At 39.7% G+C, this 25407-nt stretch overlaps 1 protein-coding gene across 5 annotated transcripts in view; it reads left to right on the top strand.

Moving 5' to 3' along the window:
• The window catches only part of atp8a1 (ATPase phospholipid transporting 8A1), a 76032-nt gene that overhangs the window by 19234 nt on the left and 31391 nt on the right, over positions 1-25407 (top strand). For all 5 annotated transcript variants that reach the window (XR_004658352.1, XM_034884385.1, XM_034884386.1 and 2 more), the window contains 11 exons: positions 4124-4196; positions 9229-9334; positions 10708-10790; positions 12164-12213; positions 12584-12653; positions 13333-13417; positions 14251-14390; positions 15742-15880; positions 19032-19096; positions 22905-23077; positions 24634-24817. Coding sequence is in view for 4 of the 5 variants with exons in the window: in XM_034884385.1 (XP_034740276.1) it covers positions 4124-4196; positions 9229-9334; positions 10708-10790; positions 12164-12213; positions 12584-12653; positions 13333-13417; positions 14251-14390; positions 15742-15880; positions 19032-19096; positions 22905-23077; positions 24634-24817 (1168 nt within the window). In the remaining variant the exon portion in view is untranslated. The remainder of the gene's footprint in view (positions 1-4123; positions 4197-9228; positions 9335-10707; positions 10791-12163; positions 12214-12583; positions 12654-13332; positions 13418-14250; positions 14391-15741; positions 15881-19031; positions 19097-22904; positions 23078-24633; positions 24818-25407) is intronic.

Raw genomic sequence — 25407 nt, 5'->3', positions numbered from 1 at the left:
TCTCTCTCTCTCTCTCTCTCTCTCTCTCTCTCTCTCTCTCTCTCTCGCGCACACACTCACATAGTCCTAAATTTGAGATCCGTTTGCTACAGTGTTGAGATATGCAGTAACAGCATGGGCGTGTCTTATCCATTTTGCATGTGAGACGGGGGCCTGTTTTTCAATGCCTATTTTGCCAAAATGTTGACTCTTGCAGTTTTAAGGAAGTTGACAGCTTTCATTAAGGCATGTCTCTTTTTGCTGCTTTCTTTTCTCACTATAAAAAACTTGAGTTTTTGAACAGTTTTTTTTTCTACACAAAATAGGCTAGGATACAGGAACAAGGGGAAAATGAAGTGTGTTTTGTTGCTTGATTATATATAATATAAAACAAAAGAAAAAAACTAAACCAGAACTGAATCGATCGTCATCGTATGGCTAATTTTGATCAAACTTTATTTTGGGCAAACACTGCCATCTAGACACAGGTCAGTTATAACTGTACTACTGCCATGACAGCAGGTTTGATCAGGAACCCGTCCCCGGCTATTGACTGTGAACAACCAGCACCCTTGTTTCTATAGGGACAGGGCCTCTGGGTGCTGGCAGATGATCAATAACTGACTGTCCTCCACACCCAGACCGTGCCTTAGATTTTCAAAAAGACAATCAACTTGGCGAACTATGCTGCTGCTGCAGTAGAGAAAAGCTTTGGGCTTCCTTCACTGTACAAGGGTTAGAAACAAAAATAATGTCTCCATAGATTTTCTGTCAAAAGTACTGCCGTTTTTCAGTCTTTGTTGCAGAATAGGTTTTTACTTCCCATAGGAATGTATAAGGCTCTTAAAATGTAACCTAGATAAAAAAAATGTAGGAATATGTGGCATGGATGTAACCTGCTGTAATCAGAAAACATATTTTACAGTATTTGTTAAAAAACATCAAGCTTTTTCAGTATGTCAGTAGCATCTCAGTATGTATTTAGGATATGTATGTGAAGGGTTTAGAAATGCATGCTTTGTTCGCCAAGTTCTCCCTGACATATTTAATAAAGCTAGCAAGTGTGATAAATTTCCCTAACAACCAGTGCATCTATCTTTGTGTAACACAATATCTACTACAGCCCTGCTACTTGATGGCATCGCTGTGTTTTTCCTATTTGTGGTGCAGTAGATGGGAGTAGGCTGGTTGGCTGTTTGGCTCTTAGGGGCCTGAACAGTGGATCCTGTGGGATTAGAAAGACTTATAGTTGCTAATGGCAGCCTCAGTAACATTTCTATCAAGCCCCAGTGCCAGGGACAAAGCGGCTGTAAACCTGATTTATAGGACTATATTCATCACAGAATCATGGATCGATCCCCGCTGGAAGGTCAGGGAGCGGCTGGTTGTTATAAGACAAAATTAGTGTTGGGGGGGGGGTGGGTTCTTCTCTGCAATCCAAATATTTTTTTTCAGTTCAGCATGGCTTTTTGTTGTTGACAAAAGATTGTATGATTTTTTTTCTTTTGCTATATTCCTGTATAAATATAAAATTATTTTGCATCTTGCCAATTATGAAAACACTTCTGGTGCAGTAGTATGATTGACAAATTGTATTTCCAGTAATGTATTAGGGCTTGGCTTTGATTACTATACTGTATGAGTCATATGGTCTTTATTAGCTGCCAGAAATTCAGCCTGCCTGCTGCTGTGCCATTTCTCTCGCATTGTTTAATTTCTAAAGCATTTATTATTTATGGAAATGACTGAAGGTAATATGAGATATATACAGTATACAGTACAGGCCAAACGTTTGGAACCCTTTTTCTCATTCAATTCAATTAAATTAAATTTTATTTATATTATCAATTCATAACAAGTTATCTCGAGACCCTTTACAGATAGAGTAGGTCTGGAACACACTTCATAATTTACAAGGACCCAACAGTCCTAGTAGTTTCCTTCAGAACATGCAACAGTGCGACAGTGGCGAGGAAAAACTTGCTTTTAGGCAGAGACCTCGGACTGACCCGGGCTCTTGGAAGGCGGTGTCTGACGACCGGTTGGGGTTAAAATGAAGAGTGGCAATAACAGTCACAAAAAATAGTGATTCAATGTGTTTTCTTTATTTTCATGACTATTTACATTGTAGATTCTCACTGAAGGCATCAAAACTATGAATGAACACACATGGAATTATGTACGTAACAAAAAAGTGTGAAATAACTGAAAACATGTCTTGTATTCTAGTTTCTTCAAAGTAGCCACCCTTTGCTCTGATTACTGCTTTGCACACGATTGGCATTCTCTTGATGAGCTTCAAGAGTTAGTCACCTGAAATGGTTTCCCAACAGTCTTGAAGGAGTTCCCAGAGATGCTTAACACTTGTTGACCCTTTTGTCTTCACTCTGCGGTCCAGCTCTTCCTAAACCATCTTGATTGGGTTCAGGTCCGGTGACTGTGGATGTGCAGCGCTCCATCACTCTCCTTCTTGGTCAAATAGCCCTTACACAGCCTGGAGGTGTGTTTGTTGTCATTGTCCTGTTGAAAAAGAAATGATGGTCTAACTAAACGCAAACCGGATGGGATGGCATGTCACTGCAGGATCCTGTGGGAGCCTGGTATCTGGTTCAGTATGCTTTCAATTTGGAATAAATCCCTAAGTGTCCCCAGCAAAGCACCCCCACAGCATCACACCTCCTCCTCCATGCTTCACGGTGGGAACCAGGCATGTAGAATCCATCCGGTCACCTTTTCTCCGTCGCGTAAAGCACAGATTTCCACTGGTCTAATGTCCATTCCTTGTTTCTTGGCCCAAACAAATCTCTTCTGCTTGTTGCCTCTCCTTAGCAGTGGTTTTCTAGCTGCTATTTGACCACGAAGACCTGATGTGCGCAGTCTCCTCTTATTCATCTGGTCTCTAATCTGAGCTGGTGTTAACTTGCGATTTCTGAGGCTGGTAAATAGGATGAACTTATCCTCAGCAGCAGAGGTGACTCTTGGTCTTCCCTTCCTGGGGCGATCCTCGTGAGCCAGTTTTGTTGTAGCATTTGATGGTTTTTGTGACTGCACTTGGGGACGCAATTTTCCGGACCGACTGACCTACATTTCTTAAAGTAATGATGACCACTTGTTTCTCTTTACTTAGCTGATTGGTTCTTTCCACATCATGAATTCTAACAGTTGTCCAATTGGGCTGTGTATCAACCTGACTTCTGCACAACACAACTGATGGTCACAAACCCCATTAATAAGGCAAGAAATCCCACTAATTAACCTAGCACACCTGTGAAGCGAAAACCATTTCAGCTGAACTCACAAGAGAACACCAAGGGTTTGCAACACTATCAAAAAAGCAAAGGGTGGCTACTTTGAGGAATCTAAAAAATAAGACCTATTTAGGAGTTATTTCACACTTTTTTGTTAAGTACATAATTTCATATGTGTTCATTCATAGTTTGGATGTCTTCAGTGAGAATCTAAAATGTAAATAGTCATGAAAACAAAGAAAACTCATTGAATAAGGTGTGTCCAAACTTTTGGCTTGTGTGTGGGTGGATGTGTGTGTGTGTGTGTGTGTGTGTGTGTGTGTGTGTGTGTGTGTGTATATATATATATATATATATATATATATATATATATATGAGAATAAAAGGGCGTTGTGAAATGATCATCTGCTCCTCCTTGTACAGTTACTAACGCCTAGGGGGCCTACATTTGCATTCTGTCTGCATTGCGGTTTTTATTTTTCTCAACCTGTCAATACTGTTGGCACACAGCATTGGCTGTGTCAATACAATTGGGATCTGTTTTGTGGTGCCAGTCTTGGGGCGCATTTTTTATTTTATTTTTCTAGACCTGACAAAAAAAAGGCCACAAATTGATTAGTTGGTCTACACATTTTTTTTGTGGCAACTATTGCATCAATTTTCAAGCAGAAATGTGAAACATTTGCTGTTGGTACATGAACCCATTTGTTGTGCTTATCACTGTCAGACGCTAGTAGAAAGTTGTACTTATATTTAAACAACTGCTGTCACAAGCATTGATGCAAATGAATCAAATGTTACTCTAGTGTCACAACAACATGCTCTAGTTGGCTGTTAGTGCTATCAAGTATTCCAGTGTGTTCTGTTTTTTTGACTTCTCTGTCTCTTCTTTCCAGTCACAGCACACACTCATCAGAGGAGGAGGGATTTAATGACCTGAGCTTACTGGAAAACCTCCAAAGTAATCACGTAAGTAATGTCAGGGTTCCCTGCCACCCGCCTGCAGTGATGCTGTTTAGGACAAAACTAAGAAGGATTAATTGTGTGTGGTTGTATATTGTCTATTTTGCCATTTTATGTGGACCTTAGTGATGTGGGCTTGAGTTTATGTTGTGTTTTAAAAAAAATGCTGTGATGTTTACGGTGAGATGACATGTTTTAACAGACACATTGACAACATTTTTTTAATTTCAGTCTGATTAAAATCCTGCTGAGGGGTGGATTATTATTTCTTTACAGGCATGCAAATAACCTAATTAGCTTATTCTGTCAGGATATAAACCTGCTTATTTGCTTCTTCACTGTGGGGAACTGAATTGCTGTAGAGTGATATTTAGGGATTTCATATGAAGGGCCCAAAAAGAAAATATTTAGCAGTTGTGCCTATGTCTCAAAATATGGACATGCATTTGGGATTTGTCACAGGATTTTTGATGGAGCAGTTAAGGCCACCTGTGGTAAGGAAATGGGAGAACAATATGATTGATTGGCTGGTTGAGTCACTCAGCTGCAAAACAGTATGGGGGAGGCAGAATGTCACATCTAATTACATACAGAAGCACCGCCCAGGGAAAGTAGTAATCCCACTGTGATGTTTGCTTTGTTATGACAGCAGAATCTCTCCTCACATTGAAATTGCCTAGGATCTGCTTTTGTTTCATATTGATAGCCCCGCGCTCAACCAACCACTGTTTAGATTCCCCAGTCTCTCTAAGTCTCTGGTAATGATTTAGCTTGTGATTTATCTAATGTTTTGTAGGTGTACTAATGATTTGTTAATGGTGGATTTCTTAATATTCTAGCACTTTTGTGAGTCATTGTTTTCCCTTCTCCTAATCAGGTTTCTATTATATAACAAGACACCTGTCATGATGTTGCCATGTATTATGAAAGTTTTGAAATTGAATGCACACACTCTCTTAATAGTGGTACTGCTATTTAAGGAATATTTAGACATTTTGGGAAATATTTGCTCTTTGCCGACAATTAATTGATATAAAAGCTGGAGCCAGCTGCCGGTTAGATGTGCCAAAGAAGGTAACAAAATCCACCTTCCAGCACCTCAAAAGCTCAATAATTAGCATATCTTGTTTGTTTAATCTGTACAAAAATAAAATAAAAAAATAAAGCCTCAAAACGGCATGTTGGGATTTTACCAGACTATTTCCTGGAGTAATTCTTTGTGCAGGGATTTCCTAGAGTCTCAGCTAATTGTGGTGATGACAAGACTCCAGGAAGCCACTAGCTACCTACTTCCCCCTGTTTCCAGTATTTATGCTAAGCTAGAATAAATGGCTGCTGGCTATAGATTCCTATTTACAGCACATGAGGGGGATATTGTTTTTCCTCATCTATCTCTGAGCACAAAATCAAGCTTATTTTCCAAAAATCTACAATACCTACAATAAATCGAGGAACCTTTTTGCGTGCGTTTGTACTGTAGGTACTGTGTGTATGTACGTCTCCCTCCTGCATACACAGTACAGATGTGTTCGACTCATCCACCACCCTAACTTGCCTCTTTGTGTTGATTTTCGGTCTTACTGCTACTTTCTACTGTTGTCACTCTTCATAATACGTAATCTTACAGCGCCATGGTTGAGCTGCTGCTATGCCCGATGCGTCACATACGCATTGAGAATGAATATTGGTTGCCTTGCATGTCTTTGCAGTGTGATCATCTGCCAAAAATGGATTGCTTTCTACCCTACATGCAAATGATGAAATGAACATCCAGGCTTTTCTGCTCTTCAGCACGTTGTGTTGTTACCGGCGGTTGTGCACATTTCTCCGGCCTGTTTTTTCCCGCCCAGGCCACATCGCTATCTGGATGTGTGACGGCTAGACAAAAAACACGGGGCTCTTCGAATCTCTAGATGAGCTGCAGCCAAACCTCGCCTGATTGTACCACACTTAGTTAGACAGAGCTGTGGGGGAAAATTACTGGGAACCAACAATCAATCGGCCCGTTCTGAAAATTCACGCACTTCAAATGGGTTTAGCACTAGTTCTTCAATACTTGAGAAACATTAGGGTTATTATGACATTATCTCCTACCTTCAAACCATCAGTATTTCCCTCTCCCTTGTATGACACATAAATGCTGAATGAAATGATACATTTCATTAAACACTTATGTTCTCACATATCACCTTGTTCTTATGGCCATCAGGATGCTTCTTACTGAAACATTACTAATCCTTATCATTTACAACACTTATGGGTTGCTGCAGGCTATTTGTAGGAGTAGTGTTGATACAGTCTTGAGGGGGATGGCAGACTAAAGGAAAGGGGAATTAACAGTGCTGACAAAAACAAGCATCCCCTCTGGTGCTTTTCATGTTCTCTTGAGTCACTGGACATGTTCTCTGCCCGCAGAGCTTCAGCAGCCGTCGTGGGTGTTTGCTCGCTCGTGCGTCTGAGTGCTCTGCTTCATTTTCTCTTTCACCCTTCAACCTTTTCCACACTGGCCATGTCCAAAGTGATGAGTGTCCGTCACTGTTGTCATGACGCATATTAACCAGGAGTCAGTGGGAGTGATAGCTGGCAGCATATTATTAGCTGTCACTTCTAATTGTGCCATCAGAGCAAAGCTCACAACTTGCCCTGTACTCTCCGACTAGGTTACCACCACCTAGGATAGCAAACACATGTTTGACTTCTGTGCTTGTGGGGACAGTCAGTGACATAATTCATTCTTTAGATCATAACCCTAACCTTAAAAGAATAGTTTGACATTTGCAAAAATATGTAACCTTTTTTATTTTTGAGAGAGAGTTGATGATGAGATGATTGATACCACTCTATCTGTCTGTAAGCAGGGGCAAACCTGGCTTTGTCCGAGGGTAAAAAAAAGTCTCCTTATTAGCACCTCTATACCTAACTAATTAACATGTTTTATCTTGTTTGTTTAATTTAATTTGTAAACAAGGGTTTTAACGGGCTTCACTATTGCTTGGCCCAGTGCAGTGACTTCCTGGAGTCTTGTTCTAACTGTAAGTGTAACAGGTAAACAGCAGAGACTCTACATGCCTTGTCTCTATAACTATATGCCTTACCCCATCCCTTACTGTAGATTTAACCAAAACTTAATTCTAACCTTAATCCTCAAACCAAGTTTAACTCTCAAAAAGCCACTTGAAGAGGTGAGGACCGGCCAAAATGTCGACACTTTCAAAATATGTCCCCACACTCAGTGTTTTAAACTCAACTGGCTCCTCACAAAGATAGAAATATAAGAGCCCACACAAACACACACACACACACACACACACACACACACACACACACACACACACACACACACACACACACACACACACACTGACATGTCCTTCAGAGGATACCTGTCAACCCAGACCAGATTAGCATGCTGCTATGAGGCAGAGGGGTCTCTCACAGCCACCTGGACTTTAATAGACTCTGTGTACTTTCATTTACAAGAGGCCCTTTGATTTGCCCTCCCCTCTCAATTTATTTGGTCTTTGTTCCCTGTTAGAGATCTCTCATCAGAGTTGCAAATTTGACAATACGGTGTGTGTACACAGCTTTTGGCTTGAAAACAGAAAAGAACAGCAGATGTTTTTTTGAGTAGTAATAAGCTGTCAACAATTCATAACATGGCATATATTTGTCACATCTGCTGTAGAGTCTCTTTGGCTTCTCACAATGTTGGTGAGCTAATAACGTGAGGTTATTCTGCTCTTGAACTCATATTTAACGACCATCATAGCCTGATTACTGTTTGCTGTATGATTCAGGCCTGGCATAGCCTTGGAGGTAGTTGATATCTTTGTCTCACTGACTAGAGGCTGGTGGTCCTGCAGCTTCAGACTGGAATCTCACCAGATGCCTGTCCGAGTCTATCCCTCGGTTAGTTAGTCATACGTTTCCCCTCATTAATATAAAATGCCCTGAGTGTATAGGTTAGGCCTTTTTTCACTAACTGAAGCAAGTGTATGTTGCACATGCATGAGCAAATGTCAGTCTGTGGGACTACTACTGTCTTGTTACAACCAGTCATTAGTCGGGCCCAACCTGAATGTTGAATACTGGAGCCCGTGTTTCAGAAAACGGACAAACTAGACGGTGGCTTTGAACAACAACATGTGGAGTTAATGGATTTAGACAGACTCCCAGTTTCTTTTTGTTTTTACTCCAGAATGACACCGTAACACATTTGTACCAGAGATGTGAGGTGTTAAGTAGGGGTGTTGAAATTAATCATTGCATCAATGCATCACGATGCAGACCTGGATGATTCTGCATCGACGCAGTGACATAATCGATTATTGCCTAACGATGTTACTTGTTTATTTTCAGCTGCTGTGTTCAGACTCCACTACTTTCAGGAAGTGTCTTTTTAGAACAGACATAATGAAAATTGGAGTTCACATTAATCTGCTTGAATCTGTTGATAAAAAAACATGTGTAGCAATATATAAGTAATAATAGTGAAGAGGTGATGCATTTGGATGCATTGGGACATTGAATCGTTAAAAGGATAACCAAATTGAATCGTGAGACCAGGGAAGATTCACAGCCCTAGTTTTAAGTCAGTCATTTCAGTTGTGGGGTCAGGATTGGCATGTAGAATGTCTTCATTCAATATAAAAAACAACAGAGTAAAAGTAAAAAGAATTTGAATTATCAAATTGATAAGTGGTCCCAGCCCTTTTAGGTTGGGTTTATGGAAAAGTGGAATATTCACTAAACCATCCTATAGCATACCTCAAACAACAAAAACGTTTGAACAAATGCTACAAATTATTGTTTGCCCAATGTACAGTACAAAAATATATGAAGAGAAGTTGTCTGTAAACATGGCTTCAACACAAGTAACTGTTGTAGCAGGTTGTCTGTGTCTCACACATTTACATCAGCTGTAAGTCATGCCAGTTGATCAGTCTGTCATACTTTACAGTATCATCAATGTCTTTTTAGTGGTTTTGTTTTAATTAAAGAACATTAAAAGTCAAAGTGCCCTTTCTACTTCCTGTAGCCTACAGCTGCTGTCATCCTGGACTTTATGACCATGATGGCCATCTGTCACACTGCAGTCCCTGAGCGCACGGATGGAAAAATCACCTACCAGGCTGCATCTCCAGGTAGATGACAACTTCATCAACACAGCTTGTTGACATTATACAGCTTTTGCATGCTGCTCTGTTATTATCCTATAATAATTTGGGAACTTTTTTCATTGCCCATACTTTGTCTATTGTCTGGGGGGTCCAAAGAGAAAAACAAAAGACCTAAATAAAATCAGGATAAGAAACAAGTGGACCTTCTTGACTGTTAAGGCGTTCATGATCTAGACTAAGCGTTTTGGAATGTAGCAGCTAATCAGATTTACATTTTTAGATTCAAAGCTTTTGACTTTCAAACTTGCTCATATAAGTTTGGGATAGTGCACATTATCCACATGTGGCGTGTTTGGTCACTGTCAGACCAGTTTCAAACATGACAACCTGTGCTACCTATAGGAAAGGAACATAATAGTATCAGTCTAGACATAGAGATTTAGAATTGATAGATTTAGCAATTACAACCATTGTAGTAATTATTACAGCTAAAATGGGCATAGTCATCTGTCAAGAACTAACTATTTTACAAATAAAATAAAGATAAATAATTTATTTCAATGAAACTCAATATTATTCTACAGATATTTAGCACACATATCAAGTAAGGACTTTTCCCTCTTCTAATCGATGGCCACAATGACTCAGTATGTAGAGAAAGATAATGCTGCAAGTAATAAAACCCTTTTATTTTGCAGGCTTACACTGTGTAAAGTGTTAAAACTTAAGCACACAAACCGCTTCAACTTGCACTTGCAACACTCATTGCCTTTTGGTGGCACAACAATCAATTTGTTGGAACTGTTACTTTCCTTTCCTGCAGATTGTGCTCAGCGGCACGTTTAGCTTCCAAACTGACTTGTGCCACAGGGCAGCAGGAAAAGTCAAACAGAAACTGCAGGTCTATGACATTGCAAGACTTAAATTGCTGGTGGTGCAGCTCTATAGCTCTAGGTGATCCTGGTTCCAGTTGCTTTCCATTAATGATGCTGCGTCCTTGAGATATTGAATTTTTCATTTGGTGACCTATGTGTCTTTGCAAATGGAATACATCACTACAGCCTCCAGCTAGCAGTATTTCATAAAGACATTTATATAATCATCAGTGCAGGAGAGAGCCAGGAATCATATTAGAAAATAAAATATCCTGTTTACAAAATGCATGGTATATGTCACTGTGAATCTTTGAGCCTGACTTTAATCCCTCAGTCTGTCACATCCACAGCAGTGAGACACCTGCCAATCAAGAACACGTGTGTGTGTGTGTGTGTGTGTGTGTTTTATGTACGAAATGTTAACATGGCTCTTACCATGATTGTCCCATTTAAATTCCAGGTTATCTTGAGATATTACGGGTTTCTGTGTGTTTACGTTTCGGGTTTCTATTTGCTTTCAAGATGAAGGAGCTCTGGTGAGAGCAGCACAGAACCTTGGCTTTGTGTTTTCTGGTAGAACCCCGGACAGCGTCATTGTGGAAATGGTAAGTTTGACATGACAAGTTAACTGAAAGGCATGTAAGTTTGTACTGATAGATAGATCCACTTACTCTTTAACATGAGTATCATGATAGACCTCAAACAAGAAAAAAAGATGTTTGTTACTAACCACAAGGGTATTTGCTCAATCAAAGTGAAGAAATAAAACATACTTTGGTGGGTTATTTTTATCAGTAATGAATAAAACACATCGTCATTTCTTTACCAGTTCATAGCTGTGGAATTTCTCACCGTTTCACATGTAGCTGCAGAGACAAAAAAGACTAATGTGTAAGGAGGAGATACAAAACATTCTGATGTTCTGTGCTTAACAGGATACTACTTTCATTCTACAGCGGGTTTAAGGTTATTAACTAAAGGAATACAAGTGTGGAAAATAGGCTTCTTTGCTTTCTTACCAAGAGTCAGACGATAAGATTGATGCCACTTTCATGTCTGTGTAACTATGAAGCTATAGCCCGCAGCTGGTTTGCTTAGCTGAGCATAAAGCCTGGAAACGGGGAAACACATGGCCAAGAAATAGTCAGACACATAACCACCAGTAACACAATGAATCGGTGTATATATAAAGAAATTGAGAAAGCAAAATAAAGAAGTAATTAGAGAAAACAGAGAAGTGACCATAGTGTGGTTAAAGTGACAGTAGTGTGATTAATAGCAGCAGACTGTACTGTAAAGACATGAGAGTGAATAATGTTGAACTATTCCTTTAACCACAGTGAACATCTCAATTATTTTTTAGGTTGTAATGTATCTCTAGAATATCTCTATGCCGTTACTTCTGTAATTAATTCACTATTCTTTTTTGTTTTGCTCTGATGTCCCATTACAGACCTTGAACTAAAACAATATGCATAATGCCAAAGATAACTAAGCCTTTTGTATTCCTCTGGGCCACAGAAATGGAAAAATGACAAACATTACACGTGATTAAATCCTGAGCTGATGCGGTGTGTCCTCGCCATCCTGTTGTTCCCTTAATCGGCTAACCTGATGATTGATTGGCAGAAAGGCCAAAACCATTTTCAAATAATTTCTTCTTCTGCAGAGAACATCTTGTCTCCAAGGCATTAGTCCGATTTCTTAACCTTTATTAGGCCTTCTTAAGCGCTCAGCATCTATTTAATTGCTCTGTCTTGTATCTTGCGGTTTCTACAATTAAGGAAGTTAATTGAATTTTACCTTATTATTCTCCCTCCATCAGCTCAGTGCAGACAACTGATAAACACATTATTTGTGCTATTAAGGCTGATTTGAGTAGGGTGGCTTGTGCTACTTGAGATAAGTTGTCTCAGAAAAAGACTGAGGTTGAGATATGTCCTTTTGGAGTGTGTTATTTGTCTGTCTTTGGATTTAGCCTGGAACAGAGGAGAGATACGAACTACTTCATGTGCTGGAGTTTACAAGGTAAACTACAGATTATTAATACATTATACTCTTCATTAGTTATTATTTGTAAAACTGCCAAACACTGTTATTCGTTGTCCATTAGTGTACATGCTTATTGTATTTGATTTATGAAGTTAAAAAGAATTGTATGGTATCAGAGTTTATCATCTTCCTTTTCCCCTAATGATTTGTACTAATTAACTGTGCGACCTAGGTGTGATATCTTGTTACCAACTCTGTGATTTCTATTTTCAGGAGCCTTATGCTAGCTCAAACCGTACTTGATCATTTGCTATAGTGGCTGTAACACCTTATAATGTGAATTAACTTATTTGCTTTCTCCCCTTATTCCACCTTTGCCTGTCTTTCTTGCCTTTTTCTCTCACAGCACGAGGAAGAGGATGTCAGTCATCATGCGCACCCCATCTGGGAAGATCCGCCTCTACTGCAAAGGAGCTGTGAGTGTCTGTCTCTCTCCATGGCAACGCATGACAGCCCATCACCATCATCACCACACACATATATACACACACACACACACACACACACACACACACACACACACACACACACACACACACACACACTAGTGTTGAACACTCTCCTCCCCTTATTGCCGCTCACTCTCATCAGGAAATCTTTTCAATGAGCAGTAGCGTAAAGCAAGATCACCATATTTCACACATGGGTATCTCTGCAAAATAAAGCTTATACAAATTCATTCAGTATCCATTAAGTAAGTCCTAATGTGTCTTTGTTTGGCACAATTTTTATTTTGTGATAGTAATAAGGACAATGCTAAATGCATAAAAAGTCATTACTATTACTTATTTTTGTTTGTTGCTAAACTCTTTAATGAATTGATGGTTTTTAATGTTATTACAAGACATTACTAAGAATAATCGATCCATTATAGGATCCAGATACATTTGTTGGAAAATAATTTCATTCCCCTGTAACTGCCTTTTTAAACATTATTTCAAAACAAAAAGATTTTGGGGCAAATCTTAGTAGAGAGGGGAACAGAAACCGTCATTTCCACCCAATAACACTCATTTGTGCAGTAGTCCAAGTCCAGAAGGTTCCTTTCATTCCACTCTGGGTGTCAATAACCAATAAGTGTTTGTTTACCTTCAGGACACAGTGATCTATGACCGACTGGCAGACAGCTCTAGGTACAAAGAGATCACATTGAAGCACTTGGAACAGTTTGCAACAGAGGGTGAGTGGACGAACATCGCCCCCTGTCTGCTAAAAGTCAAACATCTTTTAGGATGCTTGTAATGTACACAGCATGCTCCCCACATTTCTGTCTGGCCGTTATCACCACTTGATCATCAGCTGCAGAAGAAGTAGTTTTCTTTTCCTTTGAGCTTATCCTCATTTGTCATTACCTGATGAACAGTAAATCCTAATATGAGTATGCTGAAGCATTCTTAATCTAAGGCAGTGATGCTGAAAGAAACTGCATCAGAGACTCTCCCTTTTGTTCTGTGTTCATACTGCCCCCTTGTGAGACACCAGCAAAATGATGTCATTGGGAATATATGATGCTGGCTAAATATAGCATTCAGGTCAGATTGTGAAGATCTTAAGTCACTGTAATTTGGAGAGGCCTGAATAAAATATAACTTCCTTTATCACACTGACAAGAAGAATGAACTATTATTAACTACATATTTGATCTTTCAGTGCAATACACTGCACAGATATTATATCCATGTTTTTTAAATCCAGGGAAAACTGTGTCAGAATTTGTATTTATCCTGCTTGGAATACAAAATATATATATATGAAGCAAGTGTCCAGATGGGTGGGATTTGCTGCATTAGCATAGTATCAGGTAAGTAATTATGTTGGCTGTTAAATAAATGATGTCAGTGTGTGCGTAGACGATAGTTGCCACCTGTTATCCTGTCACCCTAAACATAATATAAAATGCCATAAGATGTCAAAATGGCAAGAGAAAGTATCGAAAACTCAAGAAGTCATGTCAAATGGTAAGAAGTGTGGTTGTTTTGACCCAGGTGTTGTGATGCTCCTTTTCTCTTCCAGGCCTGCGCACTCTGTGCTTTGCAGCAACAGACGTCAGTGAGTCGTCCTATCAGCAATGGCTGGAGATCTATCGCAGAGCTTGCACCTCCCTGCAGAACAGATCTTTGAAACTGGAGGAGAGTTACGAACTGATAGAAAAGGTTTGCAAAGTGAACAACTGATATGTCTGTGTGGTGTCAGTTCCTGACACCATGACTTCCTGTTATGTTACCATAACTAGTCCTGCCATTATGTCAGTGGATGTAAGAGGCTTATAGGGTCAGTGCAGTCACACCTGGAAAGGTTAAAAAAAAAAAAAAAAGTGTGTTTTTGTGAGAGAGATTCAAGGGTTCACCAGCAGGTGGAATTGTTTTTCTGTTAGGTGGGTATATGTGGAAGCGTTAGTCGAACACAGGAAGCCACGGTCGTAAATCAACCGCTTGGCAAGTTTTTCATGCCTACCCAAAACAAATGGAGGCTATCCATCATGAAATAAACATAAAAGCTCTCCAAGAGGAACATTTTATGTACATTGCTTAATGGGCAGAGTGTGGCACTGATGCTGCCAGGGCTTGGGGTTTATTGCTCCTCATATTTTGAAATTCACGCAGCGCCACATGGGGGCACAGTGGAGTTGCAGTGAAATTTAAAACACAGAGACATTCCAACACTGCGTGAAATCAGTCATCAGAAGTTACTTCTACTCATCTTAATCATCGAACAAACTAATTGAGAGGATGTTGTATTTCTTTGATACATAATCCTCACTCAAATCGTATGATTCGCTGAATCCTTCTTTGATTTTCCTACCCTCATATTATTACAGTATATTCCAGCGGTGTGATGGTCCCACCCTAGTTTAGGGGTTGAAATCTTGATCCAAGTTGTTCTTGTATAATAATCCACAAAGTGCCTTTAACAAAGCCCACAGGAACATAACAACAATTCACATCAAACAGGCAAATGAGGACATTTCAGCTATAGTCATGTTCTTCCCCAGGCACAGTTTTCTGTGCTGTGTGGTTTAAAATGATTAGAGAGGACAGAGCTACAGATGTATAGGCAGCAGGTCTCAGGTCGCAACTTAAAGAGCTTCCCCTGCCTTTCCTCTTCTGCTGGCTCCTGTCTCCCTTCTACCCCTGGGTCTTGTCAAATCTTTGGCCCCGTGATGGGCCGATATGAGCCCACAACCAGCCCCAAAGAACCACAAAGGTTTCTGGGAAAAACACCAACAGTATTTTGTGGTTGTTTTTGTGTGGGAGAGATCGTGTCTGCAGATACACACAAAGGCACAGTTACTGACCCAAAAACCTCTTAAGCCTGTCCCATTTTTTTCTGGGTGATAAACAAAAGCAGCTGATGAAGGGAAAAACATGACTGAGTGAGTGACACAATCCCGGCTTGCATGTTTGTCTGACACATGACGTTTCAAAGGCCTTCCTCTGTTCTGACCGCCACTTACTGGTTATTTTTAAAGACTTTTTCTCTGTCTTTTACTCATTTCTGGTGTAGAACCTCCAGCTCTTGGGGGCCACAGCGATAGAGGACAAGCTCCAGGATAAGGTGCCCGAGACCATAGAGACTCTAATGAAGGCAGACATCAAGATCTGGATCCTGACAGGGGACAAACAGGAAACAGCCATTAACATTGGTAAGAGCCAGACAGCCACATCCATATCGTTGGGAGACTCACTCAAGATTTGGACTTTTATTCTCTAGTATTAGTCAAAAGGTACAAAAACATTGGATGCTATATTTCCCATAATACAACTCAATTGCATAATCATTAGACCCCTCCTGCCTCCTTGGTCGCCATTACTTTCAAACCCCACATCTCCAGCTGGTAATGCAGGCTTTCTGGTAAAAATGAAATTTCAAAGCTAAACCGAGATATAGTCTGTGTGGTCGGTAAACGGAACTTCATGTAAAATTGGTGGAGTTCCCCTTTTAAGGTAGGTAAGGTGCCCCTATAATGAAAACAAATTTACATTAAAGACTGTTGCACCCACATACTCAAATTCATGTTTGTGCTGCATGCCCTGCTTGTGCACTTGGTTTCAAACCAATGGAAAGTCACTGGTGAACCTGGTCTGTGTTGTGATTGATTGCTCCTGTCAGTCCTGGGGTCATTCTTCACCCAGCAAGACAAACTAGTGACTGACTGAATGCTTCTCTGTCACACATATCTAGCAAAAGCATCTGTCGTAGAATGCTAGATGATGTATGAGCACACTGCACTGACATGAAATAAATAACATGCATATGTACACAAGGAGGCAGCTCTCATGTATCTGGCCCCCCCAGAGGTTTTAGCCTTGCAGATGTTATCAGGAACGTGAATGACTAACTCAAGTCCACTAGTACCAGTTCAGTTTCCTAATTGGTAATGGTATTACAGCTCTTAGATGTGGAGTACTACTACAAATGGATCTACCTTGAATGCAGCCAACATTTAAACACAGGGTCCAGAAAAATAGATATGAAAGTACCTCCATTTGTGGCTATACCTACCACTGCGACCTGACTGAATCAGCCCTTTGTGCCCACCGTGCCCAGATGTGACGGAGCTCTGCAGAAGCATGTGCTCACTGAAAGTATTTTTACAGGACCGCCATTTGACTAAGTTGCTCTGTAAAATCTCTGCTCAATATTGACTTTGTTTTTTTACAATTTTCCTCACTGAAAGATGATCCCCAGTGCCAGGGTTATTGGTGCACATTTTACCACATTTGACTGGCGAATCACATTTCAATTTTTCCATGTTTCGGGGTGGCCTGAACCACCCAAATGACACTCTTGGCACAGGATGTTGGGCAAAAATGCAGTGGAGTTTATTTTTTTATTTACAAATTATTGATATTGAAGCAGGGCAGATCTGTTTAATCTCAAGCTGTAAAGACTGCCATTGTTTCAGTTTGTTTCTAATCCTGAACTATCATGACATGTTGTACAATAACTACTACTACTCTACTTTTATGACAGTATTACAGATGAGAAGCACATTATCAATTCTGTGTTAAATTTGTACAGAAGGGGCATCCTCCCCTTTAACAGAGAGACACACAAGCCCTTATTTTATTTCACAAATATGCTTTTCCACCTGCTTATCCATGTGCAGTCCTTATTTTCAGGTCCCCATTCTTTCTTCCTCCCAAAATCGTGAGTTCTCGCTGTAGGTAAATATTGTATGATATAAGAACAAAAGACTCTCTGTGATATTTGCTAAATCTGTGAATATATCCTGCCAGTAGTGTTTAATATCATCTGTGAAAAAATCTGATTCTCTGCCTCCTCCTCATGCTCCTAATGGCATTTTCAAGATTCCACAGCGCCCGAAAAAAAACAACCAATCAGAGCCGAGAAGTCTAACTCGGTGTCAATCACTGCTCCTGAATTCTGATCTAGCTGTTAAACTATGTACCGCTGATCAAATTCAAATCAATGTTTTGTTACTGCATTGCCCTTTTCCTGCTTCAAATGTTTTCAGAAACATTGCAGTGTACTGTTGTTTATGTAAAAAAGAGAGTGCAGCAAAACACATTCTTGACAGTATGATGACAGTTTAAGTAACTGTGACAAAAAATTGTTGTTTTTTTTAAATCAAAAATCCCCACTGAACCTTTATTTGTTGCTGCAGTTGCAACATTTGAGATTACTGTGACTCGAGTGTCCCTGTTACACATTCCTCAAGTCCTTTGGGAGAAGTGTTTAGTTCCGCTGAGATGGAGAAAGACCAGGAATTCAACTTTCTCTGGTGAAATAAAAAAGGGCAGTTTGGCCACAGTCAAATGAGCTTAAGGTAAACACATCAAGCGGAAGGGCTGTGGCAGGAACTGACAAGGGGGAAGGGAGGAAAGACACTGTTAAGATGGGGAGACATTTTCCTCACATTGGCACATTTTTTGACATTTGCACCTTTGCACTTAAGAAAACAGTCGGCCAGACCCAGACCCCAACACTGTTTGGTTTTGAGTCCGGAGGTGAAACCCTCTCATTTCCTCATGCAAGGCCCCCTCTGCGTGAACTTTGTGCGCATTATTGTGTTTTTGTGTGTTTTGTGCAATCTTATCTCAGTTTAACTCATAGAAAATTCCACCCATGTATTTACTAAACTTGGGCTTTCTGGTAACCCCCTTAAAGAAACTAAAATGTCTTTCCAGACAGAAGCAAAGTGTTAAAGGCCACAAATATTCATGTGGTTATGCCACAGATGGCAGCCCTTTCATACAGCCACGGTTGTGAACTGAAGGCTTCAGTATTTGGTTCATGAAACATTTTTGTTTTCCCCAATGGGAGGCTCCCTCTACCACCTTGCTGGTGACCCTGAGCATCTGTCCCAGCCAAGGGCTGAGGGGAACGCTCCCCGGGGTGCCATGTTGGCTAACTCAGAGTTGAAACTGCCTATTAAAACAGGAAACACAAACTCTTATAAACCAAACTCATTAGTCATGTACCGAGGCACTGGCTCCGAGCTGCAACATTTTAATTGGTGTCTCTTAAAACGTTTTGCTACAAAATGTTATTTGATTCATTTTGTTTTCTTCTCTTTTATTTTTTGTTTAATATACAGTATTTAATCTGTGTGTGTGTGTGTGTGTTTGGAAGTGTGTTTGAGCCATAATCAGATCAGTTTAGGATCAGGATATTAAATCTAAGGTACACTACAATTTAATTTAATTTAATTTAATTCATTTAAAGTCTTTGCTGCCTACATACGTGTGTACTTTGCAGCCTTTTAAGTCTTCTAAATGTGCTTTTTGTAACATATAATGTAATCTTCTTGTTTTTCTGTTTTATCATAGGACATTCCTGCAAACTACTGACCAAGAACATGGGCATGCTTGTGATCAATGAAGACACCCTTGATGTGAGTATTTAGCATTCTGCACATTCAAAAATGTATGTCTTTGCATACAAGCCAAGACCTCACCAAACACATAAAGATCGTCATTGCTTTACAAAATATTCTACTGAGACTTTTCCTTCTTCTAGTCTACGCATAACTCTTCTTTTTTTTATCAGATCAATTTATTCCTAATTTAATTTATCTATTCCAGTGCTAAAAACAAAATAACCTAATTGCCATTTTCCTCATTCATCTTCCAGCAATTTCAAAACAGCTGACTATCAATACAATTCCGCTATTAGCATGGATTAGCATTGATTTATGATATTGTTTTGGCAGATTGTAATCCAAATATAGAACGTTATACTAAATTTATAAACCATTTGGCACCTATAATATCTAAAGTTGTTTTAGTTGTTAAGTAGTTGTGATCTTGAGGGTAAAATCGACATCATTAGGATGTCCTTGAGTAAAATAATCCCCTGATCTCATCACCCAATCCGCGTGAAAAAGCTGTCTTGACCTGAAGCAAAGAGGCCACAGGGAGCCTTCCACACACGCAGCCAACACACATCCCAAATCTGCCTTCAACATCTTTAAGACACCCAGCAGAGAAGTCTGTTGACCCCCGGCAGGAGAGGCTTGTCTGTTGTTTCTGAGATTGAAAAGGGCAAGTCCCTGCACTTCCGGCAGGAGTAAGCTAAGCAGGGGAGCCACAGATGGAGGAGGAAATTGACTGGGTTTAGTTTGTTGGACAACGGAGGAATGGTGAAAAGAAGTGGAATGGGACGGGAAAGCAGCAGGAGGGTGTATGGGGGTGATGACGGACGGCCTTCACTCTGTCAGCCGGTCATTAAGCGTGATAAATGAAGCTGAGGTAGAAATTTGGGGTCGGTGCATTCATAAAGCATGCGGACCAGCGCTTTGAAATGTCAGCTTTCATTCTCTTGTGGTTGAACAGATGCTTACATAAGGCAGTTTGTTAAAGTGCAAAGGGAGAAACCTCTCCACCAAGACTGAGGAGGCCCAGTGAACAGAGGGCCGGGCAGCAGGGCTGGTAATTCTGAGTGCATCTGTGCTGTGAAAGGGAGTAATTGGAGCATGTCTTTCCACTTTGCTGTGTTTAGAAATGCTTATCGAAGGGAGGACAGAGTTTTAGACATTATTTCTACTAAATCTTACTAGAACTAAATTCCCAGATGCTTTCTTAGGTCATTTTAAACAGCCTGGTCTTCCAGTCATCATGTTTAATCATTCAAAGAGCTATCCACACTTATTACACTTACGCTTAGTATCTTAATCTTAAAGGAAGTACAGTCAGAGAGAACTGGGCCATTTTATTTTATTTTTTTCTGTAAAATAAATAGATTATCAAAAAAATGGAGAAAAACACTCAATAAAAAGTCAAAGGTCCCCTTTGTGGGTGGCTTCAAGTCTGAGACAGATGATGACATTACATCCATACAAATGTCCAGATTCCACATCATGAGTGTCACGTCCTGTTGGCTGTATCACTCAAGAGCTATATCAACAATAGAGCTCAGTCTTTATGGGAAGCTCTTGTGGATTTCTGAATGGACAGCACAAACCCATTCCAAAGCCAAACACTAGCTAGTCACATAGGCTAAACTAGTCATTATAGCCATAACAAAGAGGCTTTAGGAGGAGACATGTAGCATTAGTGCTAAAATTCCTCAGTGGAAATTAGGGGGGAAATGGCCGCCCTACTTGACGAAATGGCAAACTTTGCTTATCACACTATGTGATGAATAGATTATGCCCAAACATAGTGAATTCTTTCTCATACATATGCTATAGGGGCTTATGCAAAGCACACACACACATGCACTTACACTTTGAGATGTCATCTAAAATCACTTCCTTAACCAACATAGACAGGATCCAATTTTTTCCTCTGTGGCTGAATAGAGATATCACAACCTGACCTGTGCTACTCTCTCTCTCTCTCTCTCTCTCTCTCTCTCTCTCTCTCTCTCTCTCTCTCTCTCTCTCTCTCTCTCTCTCTCTCTCTCTCTCTCTCTCACATACACACATACACATGCACAAGCAAGCCCACTGCTCACCATCTCTTGCTGTTTTACAGACCCCATCAGGGATGGTTAAGTCCTCGCAGCTGTTTTCTGCTTGTATCCTCTTGCTCAGTTTCTCTCTTCTGTTAATCCATCATCTCTTTCTGTGCGTGTCTCTCACTCTCCTTTTCTCGCTTTGTGAAACGTAAAGCCCCTTTCTCCAAATATTTCCTTTAAGCTGGGGTTTCAGAGTTTTGTTATGCCAAGCGAATATTGCCTGGTCCCCCTGGTACAATCTGACTGCCTTGACATATCTGACCTCAACACCAGGACGGACCCCTCCCTCCCTCAGTTCTGCTAATGGCCACCGTTTTTAATGATTATAGTTGTGTGAGCATCTGCATAGCACATTAGGTTTGATGCCTTGCATTGTATAGTTGCTTTGTTTCTGCCCATTTAAAACTGTCTTTACAGTCATTTAACAGTTTGCACACTACCATAAAGGATATCATTCTATTGCTTCTATTATATTTTTTTGTTTTTTTCAAGCCAGGTCATTTATAAAAAAAGAAAGAAGTAATATTATTATATTCTTTTATTGAAAATACACATGTATTATCTACCGGTCACTAAGAAAGTGCTTACACACGGTATTTCCTAATGGCTTCAACATCTGTAGGGAAGATGATTAAATGACGAATACAATGACGATCTCACCACTTCAGCCATCCAGTCCACATGTCCGTATACCAGGACAGGTCTCATATTTATGGCTTTTCATCATCACTCATCATGTTTATGGCTTTTCTTCATCACTCATCATCAAAGCTGTATATACTGTATAAGTAAACATGATCCATTCTCAGAAATCGTGTTGTGTTATCACCTCAGAGCGAAGGTCTGTGTGTAATAAGCATGGGAAACATAATAAATGTCTAAAATGTCAAGAGCAGCTGCTCTGTAGCTGTTTGGGATTAGCAAGAAGAGTGGACAGATCTGTGTAATCTATTTAACACTAATTTGAATTGGATCATATTAGATAGACTTTTGATGCCAGTGCTACAGCAGCAACACATCAGACACACAGCACACATACAGAATATACAAGAAATAATATATAAGCTATAATTCAAGAACAGATATTCAAAAATTAATGTTGTTCAGTAACAATCATACCTATTATGCATGTATCTCAGCCTTTGGATTAATACATCTTCAAATGTAAATGAAAAATGTTACAACTAACAAAAACATTTGACAGTTTATTTTTTCCCAAAAGCGTGAACAAAAGTTGATAATTAATACTTTTTTGTGATACATTTTTTTATTTAATACAATTAAACAATACACTGGGACATAGGAATGAATCCCAGGACCAGAAATATTAAAGGAAAAAAAACAGAAAGACAGGGAGGGGGGAGAGCCAACAAAAACACAACAGCAGGAAAGGAGCTGGCAGCTCACCAACGAGACACACAAAAACAGACACACAAACACTCACAAACACTCACACAATTTTCCAAGGGAGTTTTTATAAACATTGTTAAATATGTTTATATCTGTAAACATTAAAAAATAAAATAAAATAGACCCTTGCCGACTTATAAATGAATTAATCATAATCAGCTTGCTCAGTAGATTCTTCCAAACCAATCCGCCCGGTCAAAACAACTTGCTATCTAAACTCATCTAATTACAGTGCATTTCTCCTATAGCAACTTTAACACTATAGGTTTGAACTTATAGTGACTAATTGCAGTTATTAAACTCACATTAATTACATGTTTTTCATCACACAGAGAACAAGGGAAGCACTCAGCCACCACTGTGGAATGCTGGGAGATGCCCTCTACAAGGAGAACGACTTTGCTCTCATTATTGACGGGAAGACTCTCAAATACGCCCTTGCATTTGGAGTGCGACAGTACTTCCTGGACCTCGCCCTGTCCTGTAAAGCTGTCATATGTTGCAGGTGAGATTTACTCCTGAAACAATAAAATAAACCAGAGACAATAAATTCCACTGACCAAAAGGAAAGTAAGTGTTCTTACTGCAAAGACTTTACGTCTGTTCCTGCACTTGAAAAACACCACAAAATGTGTGTTTAAATAAAAATACAATACTGGGGTCATTAATCCATGTTAATGCAGCAGATCAAAACTTTATTCTTATATACAGATGGAAAATTCATAAACTTAAGACTTGTGTGTTTTTGTCTGACCTATAGCCCCAAACCTGAAGGGGATTTAACAGTCAAATAAAACTAAGAAATGGAGCAAATCCTCACAAATGAGAAGCTGAAAGTAAGTCATGTCGGGCATTGTTTTTCTTTAAAATTTCTTAAATTCAATTAAAAGCTATGGGATTGAACTACAAAGTATTATGTGTTTACCACAAAGGTCATTGAGTATTTTATGGCAGCAGTTTAAAAAGTGTGATAGTTATAAATTTAAATGGCAACTTTCAACATTGTGCAGTACACTGTTGACCTGCCCAGGCCACAAAAATAATAGGAAGTACTTAAGTACTCAAGCAACCATGACTGGGTCTGGGGCCAGAAATCAGCACTTTTTCAGAACAACAGCCAACCTTATGACTTAGTGAGTTACATCAAATTTGTATTTATTTTTCCTTAACCTCTACCTATCTTTACCCTGTGCACACTCTATAGGCACTAAGAGACACCAGGAGATGAATGAGGCCTCTTAAACCACGGAGAACATAAACATTAACAATTTCACAGCCTCAGACAGCTAGCAGTTTACAACATTATCTCTGGAGACTCTCTGTACTGCACACTACCCCCAAACTTCTGCTGCACTAAGAGGACGCTCCTGTGTGGGAGCCTACAGACTTTGCTGTCACTGAGGGCACACAGTTTAGTTTGAAGTCTTGTCTTGTAAAGGAAGAGTTATGAGATGTGTCCCAATCATCACCTAATGATTGGCTCTACTTTATGGGCCTAGTAAGAAAGGTCTTACAGGGTCTCAAGAAAAAGCAGTAAAAAGGCGAACTACATCTCCCAGAATATAACCAGTAGTCTTTACAGCAGTAGTGCCCGGTTCCCCATACGGTCCTCGTCACTGCCAACTTTGCTGTTGGTATAAAGCATTACAACAGTATAGGTGTTCACACAGTTTGGCACAACTGTGAAGACTTTGCCTCAACCTACAATTCTACAAAGTGAAGGAGGAACTTTGGGTTTTGCCAAGTGCTGATCTCAAGAATGAATATTATTGTATGCACACCGCAATTATACCGCCCAAATTCTGGGGAAGGAGGAAATTGAATTTCTTGGACAATATGTTCCTGTGTAATATGTACTGTATAATCTGACATCTACTCTTCTTATAATATATGTCTTGACTTATCCTTTGCACTGCATACTGTATGTCTCACTGTTGTAGCACTCATTTTACCATAACGGATTTTACCACATTAATAGCACTTGCCGATTACCACAAATCAATAGCTAGTTTCATTAAATACACATTGTGTAATATTCCCTGTGCTACTCCTCCCTTTTAGAGTATCTCCTCTTCAGAAGTCAGAGGTGGTGGAGATGGTAAAGAAACAGGTGAAGGTGATCACGCTGGCCATTGGTGATGGTGCTAACGACGTGGGAATGATCCAGACGGCTCACGTCGGTGTGGGAATCTCCGGCAACGAAGGTCTGCAAGCAGCAAACTCCTCTGACTACTCCATTGCCCAGGTGAGCACAATGGCAGGGGCTTACACCAAGTGAGAATAACACAACATATTAAGTTAAGTATGTTGTTCTTTCGGAGATGGAAGACCTCTCTAAAGTGGGAACTTTACCAGTTGTTATTTATATTAAAATGCCTAAATTATAATTTGTAGAGTACATTTGACAGCTCAGAGAGCGGACGGCAAAAAGTATCCCAATGCATGATGGATTAGCTGCTTAACTGCTAACACTGTTCAGACTAGATTAACAGAAGACGGTCTTCAAGACTCAATATAGTAGAGCTGAACAATGTAAAATTAACTGTAAATTTGTAAGTTTTTTCTATGGGAACAAAAATATTTGCACACTGACACCCTGAACTTAATATATGTACAAAAAATGACAATAAGACTAGAAGACCAGATTTTACACTTTGGCAGTGTTAAAAGGGGAATTTAACTTGATGAAAATGTTTTCTTCTAAGTTGCAGGTGTATGTCCTCAATTTGGCAGCAATGCACATATCCATGCCCCTCCATTTCCATCTTCTAAAAGTCATACTCCACACATTGTCAGTATTGTCATTGTTGTCTCAAGTGTAATATGCGTTAGTGA

This window comes from Etheostoma cragini, chromosome 10 (assembly GCF_013103735.1).
Source record: "Etheostoma cragini isolate CJK2018 chromosome 10, CSU_Ecrag_1.0, whole genome shotgun sequence".
NCBI classification, from domain to species: Eukaryota; Metazoa; Chordata; class Actinopteri; order Perciformes; family Percidae; genus Etheostoma; species Etheostoma cragini.
Note: the sequence above shows the minus strand (reverse complement) of the source record. Positions and strands in the feature narration are given on the sequence as shown.